This window comes from Pinus tabuliformis, chromosome 5_1 (assembly GCF_031772625.1).
Source record: "Pinus tabuliformis cultivar Carrire ecotype Pingquan chromosome 5_1, CPIR1, whole genome shotgun sequence".
Lineage (NCBI taxonomy): Eukaryota > Viridiplantae > Streptophyta > Pinopsida > Pinales > Pinaceae > Pinus > Pinus tabuliformis.
The window spans coordinates 965,373,891-965,392,873 of NC_142305.1; the positions used below are offsets into that span (position 1 = coordinate 965,373,891).

The 18,983-nt window shown below is 34.5% G+C and overlaps 1 protein-coding gene across 3 annotated transcripts in view; it reads right to left on the reverse strand.

Moving 5' to 3' along the window:
- Window positions 1–16,184: 16,184 nt before the first annotated feature.
- Window positions 16,185–18,983, reverse strand: part of LOC149167975 (uncharacterized) — a 159,849-nt gene continuing 157,050 nt past the window's right edge. For all 3 annotated transcript variants that reach the window (XM_089433277.1, XM_089433275.1, XM_089433276.1), the window contains exon 5: window positions 16,185–16,792. In XM_089433277.1, coding sequence (XP_089289403.1) covers window positions 16,574–16,792 — 219 coding nt within the window. In that variant the 3' untranslated portion in view covers window positions 16,185–16,573. The remainder of the gene's footprint in view (window positions 16,793–18,983) is intronic.

The following is an 18,983-nucleotide window of genomic DNA, read 5'->3' on the forward strand; positions in this document are numbered from 1 at the left end:
AATTCTCAGACGAGTGTTCCAAGGAAGCTAAGCAAGTCATTCTTACTAATACATATGCATTACTTTAGCTAAAATAAAACATACCCAAATGGAAAACAAAGTATTATCTCTTTAATTTAAGTATCATTAATAAATAATTCCACCAAGAAATTGTGAAAATGATATAGAGGTGGTTATCCATGTATTTGGCACATGAAGATAAATGTAAAGTTGAGATTAAAAAATGGAAAGACATTTATTTGAAAGAAAAATCACTCAAGCAAGCTACATGTGAGCTGGATTTGGAAGCCTCGGCTTGTCACGTGCCTTCTAGAGTATATCATATTTATTTGCATGACCAATGAATTGTCTTTAGGCATACGTAGATAATAGAATATCAGCCCCATAATATTTACCAACCACGGACTTCTATTGATGTTTATTATATTGTGGACACCACAGACCAAAACTTGATCTATGAAATCTATTTGTTCAATTTCATTTTGCAAAATAATTCTATATGAAACCCTAACCCTTTTGTTGGGGATTCACAAATCAGATTTTTTGTGTCTTATATGACTAATCAAGTGAAATGGAAGAAAGAATAAAATTTCTATAGTCACACAGAAACTAGGGCCAAGCTAATGATTAGGGATGAATCTACATTTACATTTTGGTTTTCAATGATCTACAACGGTTAATGGAGGATCCAAGTGACTCGGTTACTATCAAACACAATCAATGATATGCAATTACAGAGTACTAGAATATGTCCAGGACACATTTACTAGAATCCCTTCTGATTATTCAAGATATTTGGGAAGGATTTCCACCTTATATGAAGGACAAGAACCCTATGGGATACCCATAATTCGTATTTCCCTCAATAGGGAGATGTTTTACACAGATTCCTTACTAAAAGATATATCAATGTGGGTAGGGATTCCCTTACATTATCCTTTGCACTAGTGTCCCACAACGTTTTATAAATCTCCTATTTAGTGAAACGAGGAATCAGAAAGGTCAAATTTGATGCAAATGGAGGAGACATTGGGGTACTACAACCTTGAAGAGTTTGGAAACCCCACCTATAGTTGGGGTGATTTGCGTGTAGGAATTCTAGGAACGGAATGCTTTTCATGGGGACATGCAACCATATCGGTCGGGGGGAGATGATGAGATGTCAAATTGACATCATTTTTACCTATCAACCCACTTATTTTTGCCTCATTTCATCCCTCTTTCTCGATTTTTTTATCATTAAGTATGCTCTTTGTCATTTTAAAGCTCAAAGGTATATATACTTATTATGTTTCTTTGGTTTCTTGTTTAAGACTTGAATTTAGAAATTTTTTGAAGAGTTATCAAGTCTAGGTGTTACGTATATAGATGTGTGTGTGTGTGTGTGTGTGTGTGTGTGTGTGTGTGTGTGTGTGTGTGTGTGTGTGTGTGTGTGTGTGTGTGTGATGTGTGCACAGTAAAATGGACTAACTATGATTTCATAAACGTTCTTAGCCACAGATGGACAACCATTGGAAGCATGTAATCATCAAACCATAGGTATAAAGGCACAAAGGCGCTAGCATATTTTGTGATTGGAACAAGAACTTTGTCATTCTAAATACCACGAGGATCATTTTTATTCAACAATGAAAATACAACTCAACCAGTCCACATGGACGTATTGGTTATATGGTCCAACAACCAACAAGGCAACTTGAAAAGCGTATATCCAACTAAACCACCAAAGTTAACAATAAATAGTTGTGGAATTTATATCACGCATGCAGTATCATCCAACACCCTGACCAAATGCAGGTATCCCAGAGGCATAACAGGAATCAAATCAAAGAGTCTTGTATAGTTTAGACGTAACATTAGTGGCTATGTCATAGTCTCGCATGGCTGGAATGTATTCCAAATGACATCCATGAGGGGTATCAATCCTTGTGGCATCCCAAATTGTTGTAACAATTCCTTGTCCATACTATAACAAAAATTGGTTATTGCCTACTTTATCCACTGATCAGTCCATAGAGGCGGGATCATTTTGTTATGAATTTAAAATGATGAGTCCCCTCGTTTATATAAATACTTGTTTCTATGAAGTGATCATAATTCATAATCAGTATTATGTAATCAGTGTCAATTATTATTTGCAAAACAAGTAATACAAGATTGTTTGTTATGAAATCAATTATTGTTTCATGATTATGTTTTGAGTTATTTGTTGTGGGTAAATTCGGATTGTGATCAAGCATGTGCTAACAATTCAATAGTGTAAAGGGCATAGGTCAACCTTGGGGAAGGGCCCACTCAAGGTACGATGTTGTGTTGATTAATTGTTATTTTCGTTTTTAAAGTAGATCAATAGCTTGATGGTTAGTAGTTATATTTTATTCAAATGATTTTACTTGAAATTGGTTTGAATTTGATTTATTTTGGCTTTCTCGAAATAGCAGTTATTGCAAGTGGATGGTGTTACTCTATTTTCTTTTACGAATCCATATATTAGTAGTATTAGGGATCATTTGATTAAGAAATGGATTCTTGGGTAACATGACCTATAGTCAATTTTTGCATAGTTAGCATGATTTGAACTGTGGTAAGAAGATGTTGCGGAATCGACATGTTGTGGAATTTCTAGGATTTAGGTCTACCCAGTGACACAGAGCTAGCCACCTGATAACAATAGTTAGGTGCACGAGACACCATCTAGCTGAGTTATGGGCCATCCTTAAGACAATCCTCCCCGTTTGAGACTGTGTTCCCATAGATTTCTATGTTTAATAAGCTTAGTTCATTTAGGACAAAGTGAGGAAAAAACTTCTTATGTACACTACAAGAAGTTCCTTGCGAGTTTACTAACCCTCTTTTGAAAAATAAATCCATAGTGTATCCTGAAACCCCTATTGATATAAGAGAGATAAATACACCATCACCTTGTGCATTATGGGAAGGCCTTATGAAGCTAAACATATATTGAATTGGAAACGAATGATAATAAAGATTTAATTATTATAACACGATAAGTCTAACCACATACCTAACAATGGTAATATTTTGGAGATACTTGAGACAAACATAACATTTTCTTAGTGTGAATTTCTTATGATAACCATAAAGTTCTATATAAGGTTAAAATTATGTTCATATATAACTTTCATGGTTTGGTTCCATATGTCTACAGAACAACTTCAAGTCAAAGTTTCACCTGAAGAGGGTGACCATGTAATGACCCTCTTGACCTTTGTTGGGAATATGAATCAAGGATTAATTTGGAACATATGTCTTGAGAATATTATGGTTTTATTTGTACATGGGACACGGATGAATCACTTGTGTGATTTGGATCTTATTATAGGTTATTATCTTATACATAGATAAAAGTTAGAGAGTAAGTGTGTCTGTGAAGAGAAAGAAAGATGATGATGATGACAACAACAACAACTAGTGCATTAAGGGTCTTGCTCTCATTCAATAGAAAGAACCACAAGAGCATAAATGGTCTTCCCCTTGCTTCACAAAAATAATCTTAGGGCATAAAGCACCTTTCTCTTATTTGATATAAAGAAACATAAAGCATAATGGATCATGCTTGTATTTAACCAAAAAAACTACTATGGTTAACTTGTAAATTTGACAATTTTGATATAAATTGACATATGGATTATTTATCTATTGTGTGTGTGTGTGGGTGTTTCTTTAGAATCAAAGAAATGGGGAAATCCTTATTAAATTATCCAACATATCAATGTAGGACAACATTAAGAGACTATATAGGGATGATTGGATAGGAAAATTAGGGTAAATTTTGTAGGTTTTGACCCCGTACAGAAATTACCTGCATAAGAATTCTAACAACAGAAAATAAACAATGCGAGAGCATAACACATATACACAGAGATTTTCCCCCGGATCCCAAAACCGGGACTTCCAACTTGATTTTTCATTATGTTCCTTTCAATGTTACAATACATATATATACATGCCGAAGCATCCAATACCATTGACCGAAAACCATCACGTCCAAAACCATGTGCGAAAACCATGCACAAAACCATAGGTAGGTCCACCCAACCTAATATAGGGTCCCAAAAAAAATTCCCTGGGACGCTGCCCTGGACCCCGTAGAAGGGGGCTTACCGCCCCCGCACCACGTAGTCAGTACAACGAAGGGGGGGCTCCGCCCCCCCCCCCCCCCCCTCTCTAACCCCCTCGTAAACTACATGGGCTAGTCGTGGAAATAATATAACACAACCCAACAAATTTGGGTCCAAAACAAGCCTTACTAAAAAAAAAAGAACTCATTGATCGATTAGAATTCAAAAACTAGTACAATTTCAATAAATCGAGTTGACAATTTCAAGAAATTTTATCCAATTTGGCATCATAGCAGTGTATGACATGATTAGGTGACTATATAGGAACTATTGGAGGTGCATATTAAAGTAAATTTTGGCTCTAAAATGGGACTCACGTGAACTAGTGTTTATTGAACTATTCACTCTTAATAGAGACTCTCTCGTCATGGTATGATTGAATCAATGAGTGAAAAGGGGAATTTGAGTGCTTAGTTTAGAAAATGAAATTGCATTAAATGTTTACCTTGATAAACCTTAGATGGGTTGAAGTCAATGATGGAGTTGTCTGTTTATCATAAGCATAGTTGTGAATAAGGATTCCATGGTAGATTCTATGATGATGCCTTCACCTGTTGGATGCGGAGCTAGATTCTCCATCCAATGAGTACCCACTTTGCATACCTTTGAGAAGATCCACACCGAGAAAAAAGAAAAATACATGGAAAAACATGTTTGTGGGGGTTGGTTCGACGTTTCTCAAACCATATTATAAATAATCGACCTCATAAATTATATATAACAAGAGGTCACCATATAAAATTTGTATACATAACCCATATGTAAATGTAAGGCTTATGTTAAACCACATATGCATAATTCCTAAAGTTATGGTATAGAATTCATATATAGGAGTTGACCCCATGTTTTAAAATAGCAAGTGACCCCCAAGTTATGAATAGACTTCACTATGAAATTGACTTTGTCATCACACTAAGATTTGTATTATCCCTACATGTTCAGCCATGAGTCAAACCTATATTATGTTTCAACATCGTTATTAAAACTATAAACTATCCCTATTTCCAAGTCATTGGCTCAAAACCATCGTCATAATATTTTTATGATTTACTTGGACAAATGTCATATGCCAACCTCCAACTCAGTGTACACTCAGTAATAATACGACGTGTAATTATACATTGACAAGTAATGATGGTAAACACTTTGGACTAATCCTCTACCACCTTACATAGCCATAATTGCGTAGCATTGGGAAGGATTGCTTGGCATCCCAATGCATAGTCATTGCCCAATCTGTGTGACAAGAAACAAACAACATAACCAACTCTTATCACTCTCAAAGGTTATCTACTAAGGGAAATATACTCACAAGGAATCAAAATTGTGTTTGTTCGACCTTTCTGATACCATATTATAAATAATTGACCTCATAAATTATATATAAAAGAATCCACCATATAAAAGTTGTATACATAGCCCATATATAAATAAAAGGCTTATGTTATACCACCTATGCATAAGTCCTAAAGTTATGGTATATAATTCATATATAGGAGTCGGCCCCACGTTTCAAAATAGCAAGTGACCCCCAAGTTATGAATGGACTCGGCTACAACATTGAGTTTTTCATCGCACTAAGCTTTGTATCATCCCTACACAATCAGCCATGAGTTGAACCTATATTATGTTTGAACCTCATTGTTAAAACTATAAAATAACCATGTTTCCAAGTCACTGGGTCGAATCCATTGTCATAAGATTTGTATAATTGACCTGGACACATGTCATATGCTTACAACCAACTCAGTGTACACTCGGAAATGATACAACATGCAATTATACATTGTAAAGTAATGATGGTATATGCTCTGGACTAATCCTCCACCACCTTACACAACCATAATTTCATAGCATTGGGAAGGATTGTTTGGCAGCCCAAGGTGTTCCCATTGCGCAATCCGTGTGACAAGAAGCAAGCAACATAAGCAACTCTTATCACTCTCAAAATTTATCCACTAAGGGAATTATACTCACAAGCAATCAAAACTGGGTTTGTTCAACCTTTCTCAAACCATATTATAAATAATCGACCTCATAAATTATATATAACAAGAAGCCACAATATAAAATTTGTATACATATCCTATATATAAATGCAAGGCCTATATTATACCCCCTATGCATAAGTCCTAAATTTATTTTATATATTTCATATATAGGAGTCGACCCCATGTTTTAAAATCGCTAGTGACCCCCAAGTTATGAACAAAATACGCTAGAAAATTGACTTTGTCATCACACTAATCTTTGTATTATCCCTACACGTTCATCCATGAGTCAATCCTATATTATGTTTCAACCTTGTTATTAAAAATGTAAATTAACCATGTTTCCAAGTCACTGGGTCAAACATGTCATGATATTTGTATAATTGACTTGGGCACATGTCATATGCCAACAGCCAACTCAATGCACAGTCAGCAATGATACAACGTGCAATTATACATTGACAAGTAATGATGGTAGACGCTCTAGACTAATCCTCCACCGCCTTACACAACCATAATTTTGTAGCATTGGGAAGAATTGTTTAAAACCTGAGGCATAACCATTGCTCAGTCTGTGTGACAAGAAATAAGCAACATAACTAACACATATCACTCTCAAAGGTTATCCACTAAGGGAATTATACTCACAAGGAATCAGAATTGGGTTTATAGTGACAATTGGAAGCCATGGGTGGGCCTATTAACATAGTCAAACCAACTAATGTGGATGCCATGAAAATTGAATTAGAAGTGTGGGAAGTTTTTTAAGGCCAGATGGACCAAATTCCTCACCATATTCCAAGGGCATGACACTGTTATCTCCCTATATTTTGCAAAAACATTCAAAGGAGCTTGAGCCTTATAAGATAGCCTACTATGGCAATAATGAAGAAATTTGGTATTCCACTAATGGACATGAGACAAGGAATTCATTGAGAATCCCTACTTCCCTTGTGGCATGAAGTTGTGTTCACCGTGCAGAAGCTTGTGACTGTGAGGGCTGATATAGTATTGTATACCATTATCATATCCAAATTCTTATGATTTTCTAGACACATGCCACCAAATATTCCTTAGTACTTGTTGAAGAGCTTGACCAAGATGGCAGTTATCGTGAGGCAGAAGAAAAACCGAGGGATCAGGTTATGTTGCCAGCATTTGATCAAAATGTTTATTGTCGCTTAATTGCATTATTTAGACATTCCATGGGATGCTTTTGTCTATGGGGTTTGAACTAACCCCTGAGTCAAATTTACCGTGCAATAAATAGGCTAGACAGGAGACTACCCTTATGCCTGGACTATGATTCTTAGCCAAGACCTCACTAAGATTGAGTAGCCAAAAGGGCAAGGAACCAACACAGAGTGTTTGGACCTCGGATTCCATCGAAGTATTAGATACTACACCACTAGATGACCAATTGTATAGTGCACCAGAGGAGATTCTTGAACCCATGACTAAGGACTTTGAAGGTTTCATGGATGATGAGGAAGTCAAGGAAACGCCTCTATCACAAATCGAGGACATTATAGAGGACCCATAAGACGCTTTCATTATCAAAATTGGTGAAGCTAGGCCGAGTAAGCCAAAAAGTGGCAAAGGTATGGTCTTGGCTCCATATTTGTTTCAGTTTTATAGTCCCACCTATCAAACTATTTATAAGAAAAATAAGAAATTATTTATGCAAAACCAAAGGCTTAGGGCTAACTTGTGCCTAATCAAGCCAAATCTCAACAATGTCAGCACTTTACTTGATGCCATAGACCATGAGGAGGACCCTAAATCTAGGGACAGGAAATTCTCAAACGGGTGTTCCAAGGAAGCTAAGCAAGTCATTATTACTAATACATATGCATTCCTTTAGCTAAAACAACAGATACCCAAATGGAAAACAAAGGATGGTCTCTTTAATTTAGGTATCATTAATAAAGAAATACACAAAGAAATTGAGGAAATGAGATAGAGGTGGTTCTCCATGTATCTCGCACAAGAAGAGAAAAGGAAAGTTGAGATTAAAAGATGGAAACACCTTTATTTGAAAGAAAAAACACTCGAGCAAGATACATGTGAGCTAGAGTTGAAAGCCTCAGCCTATCACGTGCCTTATAGAGTATATCTTATTTATTTGCATGACCAGTGGATTGTGTTTAGGCATAGGTAGATAAGAGAAGATCAACCCCATAAGATTGACCAACCACAAACTTCTATTAAAAAAAATTGTACTGTAGACACCACTGACCAAAACCTACTCTATGAACTCTATTTCTTCAATTTCATTTTGCAAAATAATTCTAGATGAAACCCTAACCCTTTTTTTGGGGATTCATAAATCAAAGTTTTTGTGTCTTGTATGACTAATCAAGTGAAATGGAAGAAAACATCAAATTTCTATAGTCACACAAAAATCGGGGCCAAGCTAATGATTAGGGATAAGTCTCCACTTACAAGTTTGGTTGTCACTAATCTACAGAGGTTAAGGGAGGATCCAAGTGACTCGGTTACTATCAGGCACAATCAATGATATGCCATTACATAGTACCACAGGATGGCCAGGACACATTCATTATAAGCCCTTCTAATTGCTCAAGATATTTGGGGAAGATTTCCACCTTATCTAAAGGAGAGGAACCCTATGGGATACCCTTACTCTGTCTTTCCCTCAATAGGGAGATGTTCTACATTACTCTTTAATAAAACACTGCTCAAGGTGGGTAGGGATTCGCTTCCATTATCCTTTGCTTTAGTGTCCCACAAGGTTTTATAAATCCCCTATTCAGTGGGATGAGAAAGGAGAAAGGTCAAATTGGATGCAAATGAAGAAGACATTGGGATACTACAACCTTGGAGAGTTTAGAAACCCCACCTACAGTTGGGGTGATTTGAATGTAGGAATTATGGGAACATATTGAGTTTCATGGGGACATGCAACCAAATTAGTCGGGGGCATATGATCAAATGTTGAATTGACATCATTTTTACCTATCAAACCACTTCTTTTTGCCTCATTTCATCCCTATTTCTCGATTTTTTTATCATTAAGCATGTTCTCTGTCATTTTCAAGCTCAAAGTTATATATATTTCTTATGTTTCTTTGATTTCTTGTTTAAGACTTGAATTTAGAAAAAAAAATTATGAGTTATCTAGTCTATGTGTTATGTATATAGATGTGTGTGTGTGTGATGTGTGCACAATAAAATGTACCAACTATGGTTATGAAAAGGTTCTTAGCCATAGGTGGACAACCATGGGAAACATGTAATCATCAAATCATAGGTATAAAGGCACAAGGGTGCTAGCATATTTTGTGATTGGAATGAGAACTTTGTCATTTTAAAGACCACGGGGATCATTTTTGTTCAACAATGAAAATACAACTTAACCAGGCCACCTGGACATATTGGTTCTATGGTCCAAGGGACAACAAGGCAACTTGCAAAGTGTATATCCAACTAAGCCACCAAATTTAACAATAAACAGTTGTGGAATTTATATCATGCATGCAATATCATCCAACACCACGAACAAACGCAGGTATCCCAGAGGCATAACATGGCTCAAATCAAAGAACCTTGTATAGTTTATACGTATCACTAGAGGTTATCTCATAGGCTCGCATGGTTGGAATGTATTCAAAATTTTATCCACGAGGGGTATCCATCCCTGTGGCATCCCAAACTATTGTAACGATTCCTTGTCCATACTATAAGAAAAATTGGTTATTTCCTATTTTGCCCACCAATCAGTACATAGAAGCGCGATCGTTTTGTTATGAAGTTGAAACAATGAGTCCCCTCATTTATACAAATATATGTTTGTATGAAGTGATGATAATCCATAATCAGTACTATGTAATTAGTGTCAATTATTAGTTGCAAAACAAGTAATACAAGATTGTGTGTTATGAAATCAATTATTGTTTCATGATTATGTTTTGAGTTATTTTTTGTGGGTATATTCAGATTGTGGTCAAGCATGTGCTAACAATTCAATAGTGTAAAGGGGATAGGCCGACCTTGGGGAAGGTCCCACTCAAGGTAGGATGTTGTGTTGATTAATTTTTCTTTATGTTTTGAAAATAGATCAATAGCTTGATTGTTAGTAGTTATATTTTATTGAAATGCTTTTACACTAAATTGGTTTGAATCTAATTTATTATGGTTTTTTTGAAATAGCAATGATTGCAAGTGAATGGTGTGACTCTATTTTCTTTTACGAATCCATAGATTAGTAGTATTTGGGATCATTTGATTAAGAAATTGATTGTGACATATAGTAATTTTTTGCATAGTTAGCCTGCTTTTAACTGTGGTAAGAAGATTTTGCGGAATCAGCATGTTGTGGAATTTATAGGATTTAGGTCTACCCAGTGACAGAGCTAGCCACCTGATAACAAAAGTTAGGTGCACGAGGTGCCAGCTAGCTAAGTTATGGGCCATCCTTAAGACAATCCTCCTATTTGAGACCGTTTTCCCATAGATTTTTTTGTTTAATAATCTTAGGTCATTTAGGACAAAGTTAGGAAATAACTTCTTATGTACACTACATGAAGTTACTTGCAAGTTTACTAACCTTGGTTTGAAAAATAAATCCACAACGTATCCTGAAACCCCTATTAATATAAGAGAGATAAATACACCATCATCTTGTGCATTATGGGAAGGCCTTATGAAGCTAAACATATATTGAATTAGAAATGAATGATAATAAAGATTTAATTATTATAGTGTGGTAATTTTAACCACATACTTAACAATGGTAATATTTTGGAGATACTTGAGACAAACATAACTTTTTCTTAGTGTGAATTTGTTATGATAACCATCAAGTTCTATATAAGGTTGAAATTATGTTCATATATAATTTTCATGTTTTGGTTCCATATGTCTACATAACAACTTCATGTCAAAGTTTCACCTGAAGAGGGTGACCATGTAATGACCCTCTTGACATTTTCTAGGAATATGAATCAAGGATTAATTTGGCACATATGTCTTGAAAATATTATGGTTTTATTTATACGTGTGACACAAATGAATCACTTTTGTGGTTTGGATATTATTATCGATTATTATCTTATACATAGATAAAAGTTATAGAGTAAGTGTGAGTTTCAAGAGAAAGAAAGATGATGATGATGACAACAACAATAACTAGTGCGTTAAGGATATTTCTCTCATTTAATAGAAGAACCCAAGAGCATAAGTGGTCTTCCTCTTGCTTCACAAAAATTATCTTAGGGCATAAAGGATCTCTCTTATTTGATATAAAGAAACATAGGGCATAAAGGATCATGCTAGTATTTGACAAAAAAAACTATTATGGTTAACTTGTAAATTTGACATATGGATTATTTACCTATTTTGTGTGTGTTTGTTTCTTCCAAGTCCAAGAAATGGAGAAATATTTATTCAATTATCCAACATATCAATGTAGGAAAACATTAAGAGACGATATAGGGATGACTAGATGTGCAAATTAGGGTAAATTTGGGGTTCAAAACAGGTCAAAAAAAAAACCCCATTGAACGATTAGAATTCAAAAACCACTACAATTTCAATAAATCGGGTTGACGATTTCAAGAAATTCTATCCAATTTGGCATCATATCAGTGTATGACAAGATTAAGCAACTATATAGGGATGATTGGATGTGCATATTAAAGTAAATTTTAGCTCTTAAATGGGCCTCATAGGAAAAAATTTCATTGATGGGTTACAATTCAAAAACCAATACAATTTCAAAGAGTTGGGTTGGAAATAATCATGAAAGTGCATGCATATAGATAAAAAATGATTGTTGTCTTGACTAATTAATTCTAAAGAAACAATTTAGTTTTGTGAATCTCTTCACAAATATGTGGCTAAGGAATTTAGCTAGTTTTGTATTGGCTTGCATCTTTAAAGTAGCTAGCTTTGTATTGGCTTGCATCTTTAAAGTACTTCCATTGTGGGAGGTATCATACCTCATGGTTGTGATAGAGTGGTGGGTAGTAAAAAGTAAAAAAGTTACTTCATGAGTGGCTATAATTTCCAATTTCATAGTTAAGACAAGGTATACCTAAATGACCTTATGGTGGAAATAATTTATGAGATTGTTATCATTTTTATGGGGATTCTTAAAAAGCAATATTTTACTATAAGTGAAGATTACTAATTTTAAAATAAAATAAACAAATGGAATTTTTCCAAGATACAAGAAGGTGGAAGATGAATAATCAAGTTATCAATAAATTAAAATTGAGAAGTGAATAGTTTGGATTAGAATTTTAGAAAAATGGGTAATGATGCAAGTTAGAAGGTGGAAAACCACATGAGGCTTATAAATAGACGAGGTTTCCATGAGTTTGGGAACTTTGAGAGACTTGATGGAATGATCTCGATATTGTGAAAGAGCTTGACATAAATGGAGTGAAATCATGATTTAAATCTAGAATATATATAAGTTGTGAGTGTGACAAGTTTGATGGTGGAAAGAGCCACAATTGAAGCATATTAGTTATTAAGTTTTACTAAGATTTGAATTGTGATTCCACTTTGCTAGGACATCTCAAGGAAAGAATTTTTCCCTAGATATGAAAGGGTTGAAAAAGTTGGCATGGAAATGGTGCATTGAGTTTGGTAGCTTGGCATCTATAAATGTCTAACTTGATTACTGAATTTTTATTTGAATTTTATTGCTAAGTTAGGTATTTGATAATACAATTTGTTATTGATTATTTATGACTAGAAACTAATTAGTTAATGTACCATCTATCGTCTCTAAGAGCTAATGTTGTAAAGACTAACACTTGTTTACATTCTCATATAGGCCTCTTAATATGAAGATATAGGTAAATAAGTTAATGCCTAAGAAATTGAATGGAGTTATGGTATTCTGTATTGGAAAATATTTAAAGACGTAATGGATTTTTATATTTATTTTTTTGGAGCAAGTATTTAATTGTTGTGTTAGTATTGAATGTTTATGTACTTTGTTTTCACCTAGGTTAATCATCTTTATATAAATCATTGGCTATACAACTCGTTGAGGATAGTTTACAATGGAATTTTGTTATTTTCCCAATGTTAGTGTTGTATTTAACATGCCTATGAGTGTGTTTTCTCCACCCAATGAGAACAAGTGCGGAATCCCTCTCCTAGCTAGTACATAATCCCACAAGAACATCCTATGAGTACCTTTTTGTTTTAAAAAAAAAAAGACATTTTTTGTCTTTTTCTTTAAAATAATTTAAGGGTTTCATTCTTAAGGGAAAGAATTAATTTTTAATATTCAAATTCATATTTCTACTATTATGATGATCAAAATCTAAAAACTTTCGAAACATTGGTAGTTTAAACAAGTACAGTTCCTTTTGTTAATGACTTGGAAGTGATAAAATTATTGTTGCTATTATCGTTAAATTTTGGTAATGAATCTGAATTGCTTGCATATGTTATATAAAATATAAGGCTTCAAACCATCTAAAGATACAAAGAGTGCTTACAATCCTTTTGACATAATTACTCTACCAATCTCATATTGCAAAGGATTATCTATTAATATATATAGGAGTCGTTGTAGAGAATCATATTTACAAGTTTTAGTTGTGAATTCAATATGATCTCTCTATATTGTCGCTAAACAGCGTTTAATGACAACTATCATACAAAATGTTTTGATACAATTATTGGCCAAGTATCTGACAAAAGCTACCAATCACATGAATTATTGCATTGTCTATTTACCAAGAGTTTGACAACATGTATAATATTTTTAACATATTTCCTTACAGGTTTACTCAAATTTCAAGTGTGTACACGCGTTGGATAGATTCTCCATCCAACGAATACCCACTTTGCATACATTTGAATAGATCCACACCAAGAAAAAATCAAAATACATGGAAATGCATGTAGTCAAAATACATGGAAAAATGTGTTTCAAACACATTTTGACATGTATTTTGATGTTTTCTCGATGTGGATCTACTCAAAGGTATGCAGAGTGAGTACTAGTTAGATGAAAAATGTAATTCCACATCTAGTGAGTGTACACATGACACGTTTATTTTTATGTATTTTGATTTTTTCTCGTTGTGGATCTACTCAAAAGTGTGCAGTGTGGTACTTGTAGCAAGTCTTGTGTAAACATATGTTTCCTTAAATCAGTTGTGTTCACTTCCAAACCCAAAAATATCGGGCCAAAGATTAGGTCAGAAGTCCGGTAGCAAAGAAACAGAGGTTTGCACGGATATTGGCCCGAAATGATTGCCGCAATATTAACCCCAGCTTTTTAGTCACGTTGTACTCACAAAAGTCTTTGAATGTCGTTTAATCGCAAGTAATGTAGGGTAACCATTGTCCATGCAACATCGAGCAGGATTTGTTAGTCTATGTTTCCACAATTGGTGGAAGCTGAAGTGAGATTCAAAGTCATAAGAAAAGTTTGGGGGAGGCTTCATTGGTCCAAACATCCCCTTCTCTTCCTCAACTACAAGTTCGTTTTCATATCTGTTGTCCTCAACTTACATTCAAGAAACAAAAGTAAATACCTAAATTAATGTTAGATTCGACATCTGGAGTGACAGTGCAGTCCAAAAAGAATGCAAGGAAAAAGATGGTTACAGTTAAAATAGAAGGAAACCAAATATGGTGGAGCTGTCGTGAGGTTTGTGTGTAATAAAGACTAAAGTTACAAATTTAGTGATATTGCACAAAGTTACGTGCATACTTTCAACAACTTATATGCGGCAATGAAACCATGACTTAATTCCACAAAATAGTTTCGTCTTAGCATCATTGACAAAGATATCTATACAACACCTAATGCAAGGAATGCTTCTCAAAATTTTCAAAGTGAACCACATGGTTATAGTTCAAAGTGAACTTTCAACGAAAAGTGAGGAAATAATGTAGTGAAGTTGTTGTAACATTTGTCTAACAAACATATTTAGTTGTTCCAAAGGAACTTTTCATGAAAAGTGAGGAAATAATCTAGTGAAGCTATTCTCAGACTTGTGCAATGAAGACATAGTTCACTCATCGAAGTTATGCTTATACCTTGCTGATGTTGAGAAATCGGGAGGCTCACAAATTAAGTTAGATTTCCCTTTCATTGTAATTGCTTGTGAAAGTTGTTGGCTTCTTATTAATTTTATTATGTTCTTTCATCAAACAATTACCAAAATATAAACATGAAAATCACAAAAAAACAATGAACACAAAATATAGGCTCCAAGCCAAGGTAAAACCCCTCCAAGGGGAAAAACCCAGAAAATTCTCTTCTTATAGAATCAGATCAAAGTGAGATATCCAATACCCATGACCATAAAGACTCCAACCTTCTAGATGCCAAGTCAAACCTTCCTTCTGCACAATAAATCCATCAATAGCCAGAAACTAGCAATATGTACAGCATCAGAAATGAACCTTCAGCAAGAGATGTATCAAGAGAGAACTTCCACACATTTGAGCTTTTGAGAAACCCTTCTCTCGTCAACTTCAAACTTCCTTCTAAATATTTCAGAACCAATCAATGCAAAAATTGTGTCTCCAAAATGAGCTCCAACTTCCTTCTATTTATAATTGTCGAGAGGAGTTCGAATAGTAATGTTCTTTGGGGCAGGGCCGACTTGGCATCGAGAAGCAGTTTTGACCCTAATTACAATTAGAAAAAAAAAATTCCTTTTTCTTTACAATAGGAACAAATAGTACTTTGACTCTTTGACTCAATAAATCCTAAAAGCACGGAGAACATGCTTATCTAAAATAATGATTTGATTTGAACATGAAACCCATGCTTGAAAATTAAAATTTATTTTTGTTTCTTTTTGCTTTTACATAAAATATAAATACATAATGACAATGAAAATTATAAAGACCAAACCTAGTTACAACTTTCAACCGCTGAGACAGCAAAAATTATTACATATTTAGCGTGAAAATGCGCAAATTTATGTGTATGCCTTCAACAACTAATATGCGGCAATGAAACCATGACTTAATTCCACAGAGTAGCTTAATCCAGCATCATTGACAGAGATTTCTATAGAACACCTAATACAAGGAATACTGCTCAAAATTTTCAAAGTGAACTACATGATTCAGTCCAAAGTGAACCTCCAACAAAAAGTCGGGAAATAATGTAGTGAAGTTGTTCTCAGATTTGTGTGTAATAAAGACATTTAGCTGTTCCAAATTGAACTTCACATTTAGTGAAGCAATTCTCAGATTTATGTAATAAAGAAATTGTTCATCAAGGTTATGCTTATACTTTGCTGACAACAGCAAAAATTATTGATCACTCAAGAAGCAAGTCGACAAAGTCTTATAAATAGACCAAAAATTTAAAATAGCTTGAAACCACATGAGATCCATACCAACAACCATTTCTATAAGGCTGGTAAGCAAAAAAACACTCAAAACAACTAACTGTCACTTCACAATTTCAGTTGTAGAATGTCATGCGCTGCCAGAAATGTAGATCCGGTGAATATTTTTCATTGTCAACTTCTTACGACATGTCGGACATTTCTTGTTAACTTCAATGGCACGTACTATGCATTTCTTGCAGAAAACATGTCCACATATGGTTGTTGTCTCTTCCTTCATATTCTCCATACAAATTGCACATGATAGCTTTATTTCCTTTACTTCAGCAGAGGGAGCAGGCTTCCTCTTCTGGAAAAGAGACGAGCATACTATAAATGTAGAGAAGATATCATGAAAATGTACAAGAAAGAGTCAATAACAGTACAACCTAGTGCCATTCCAGTATTAATTCATAGACAAAAACATGATATGTAATGCACGTAAAAAGGATATTGTGGCCTATATTTTAGAGTTTGAACTGCCTAGGAACTCATCTTGAAAATGAACACCTTCAAAAGCATTTTCTGATCAGCTACAACAATGACATAGAATTCATATTCAGGAATCAGAAGCATTCGACAGTAAAAGCATTTCATCAAAGTAAGATATGAAAAACTAGCATGTCAGTTAATATGACCAAATCAATTAATCATCTCCGAAGCAAGGTCACAAAACTCGTCTAGGTAAACATTAATGTCACTAAAGCAGCATTCTTTCATCATACTACCATACAAATCTCCCAGACTGAAATGGCTAGGTAACACATGGAAAACATTTCCCATACATTTCACTACATTTTCCTACCCAAAAGTGGTTTCCGTCCTTGCCCCCTTTTTTCTTTTTGTGATTAGCTCATTTAGAATAAATGCAACAAAAGGTTGAAAAAGGTTTAATCAAAACCGATATGGGCACATGTTTTTCATGTTGTAGTGTGACAATCCTAAGTGGGATACATATGAGGTTGAATGTATATGTGATAGGGGTCAGCCTAACAGGGGTCCCACATGTGCAATGGGTGAGATGTAGATATGGGAGTGACTATAGTAGACATGGACATATGATTTTGGATATATAGCATATTGGGGCAGCTACGAGGTATTGTATAATTTCTATTTTCTATTTGGGAGTCGTACTCCATTCTCACACTTGGTGCATATTGTATGTATTCTAGTTTTATCATGTTATTTGATGCATTGGGAACATAACATTTTGTAGCTACAAAGCTTCAAGGATAAAGCATTTCAAAGGAGGATACCATGTTTTGACCCCAAAGAAGATATATATGGGTTTTAATGTACATGTGATAGGGGTCAGCCTAATAGGGAGCACACATGTGCAATGGGTGAGAATATGTAGATAGAGGTCAATAGAGACATTATAGTGGACATGAACATATGATTTGGATTCCGCGTGAGATTTTGAGTCTATTGAGTATAATGTTGTGGACATGAGCGCAGTTTTCTATTTTTAGTAGTGCCTATTTCTAGGCATACTATATATGCCAGGGCCCCCTTATCTGTTCCAGATAGTTTCTACTTTTTCCTATTTTTAGGTGGTGGGCTACTATTTTTGGCATATATATTTATAGCAAGGTCACATGTGGCAGTTTATGGAATGGGAAAAAGACGATATTTACAAATAAGTCATCAATGGAGTGGCAAAGCACATGGATAAATTATTTTGGAAGTGTGATGTAGCAAAAATGACAATTTATTTTTCCTCCACACTATTTTCTCTCTGCTAGTGCACATTGGTCTTCTACTCACTCCTTTTCTTAGTCCACTTTTTCCTCAACAACAAAAAACATATGCTAAGTCTGATTAGCCAAAATTGCTTTGAGCATATTTTTATCACATATTGAATTTACTCAAAATACTCCAAGCTACTTTTTACCAAAGTCATATTAGCTAAAATTGTGCTCAAAGATATTTGTATCTCACCACAACTCAAAGATACTTCAATTGAACTCAATCATTTGCTAAATTGCTACTAAGTTTTTCTTCTCCAATTCAATTCATTGAATGGTAGGTTAACTCTACATGCTTTTTTCAAGTGCCATTTTTGGGCAATTTTACCTCCTACTTTGCCCATGTGAATTAAAAGAACTAGAGGGGGGGGGGGAAGTCTTATAAATACAGGTGGAGAACAAGCTCACAAATCAGTCTTGATCAAATAGCATTGTTACTCTCGTCTCCATATTCTTTCTTTCTTCTCTCTTTTAGCCTCTACTATATTGTGTCTGAATATCATTGTCATCAATTTTGTAATAGTCATCTTGGTGCAGCCAGCCTTTTGGCCTTTGCAAAATAAAGCTTGGCTATGATCTATTCTCTCTCATTGGGTTTGTTCAATGTCTCAATGGTATCTTATGCAATTTGGTAAAAGTTTTGAGCTATTTTCATTGGTGAAATCTGCCATTTAAATACGCTTTCTACCTATTAATTTTCCATATAAAAAGTTGCTAAGTATTTTACAAACTTCTTTGGCCACTAACTTGCTG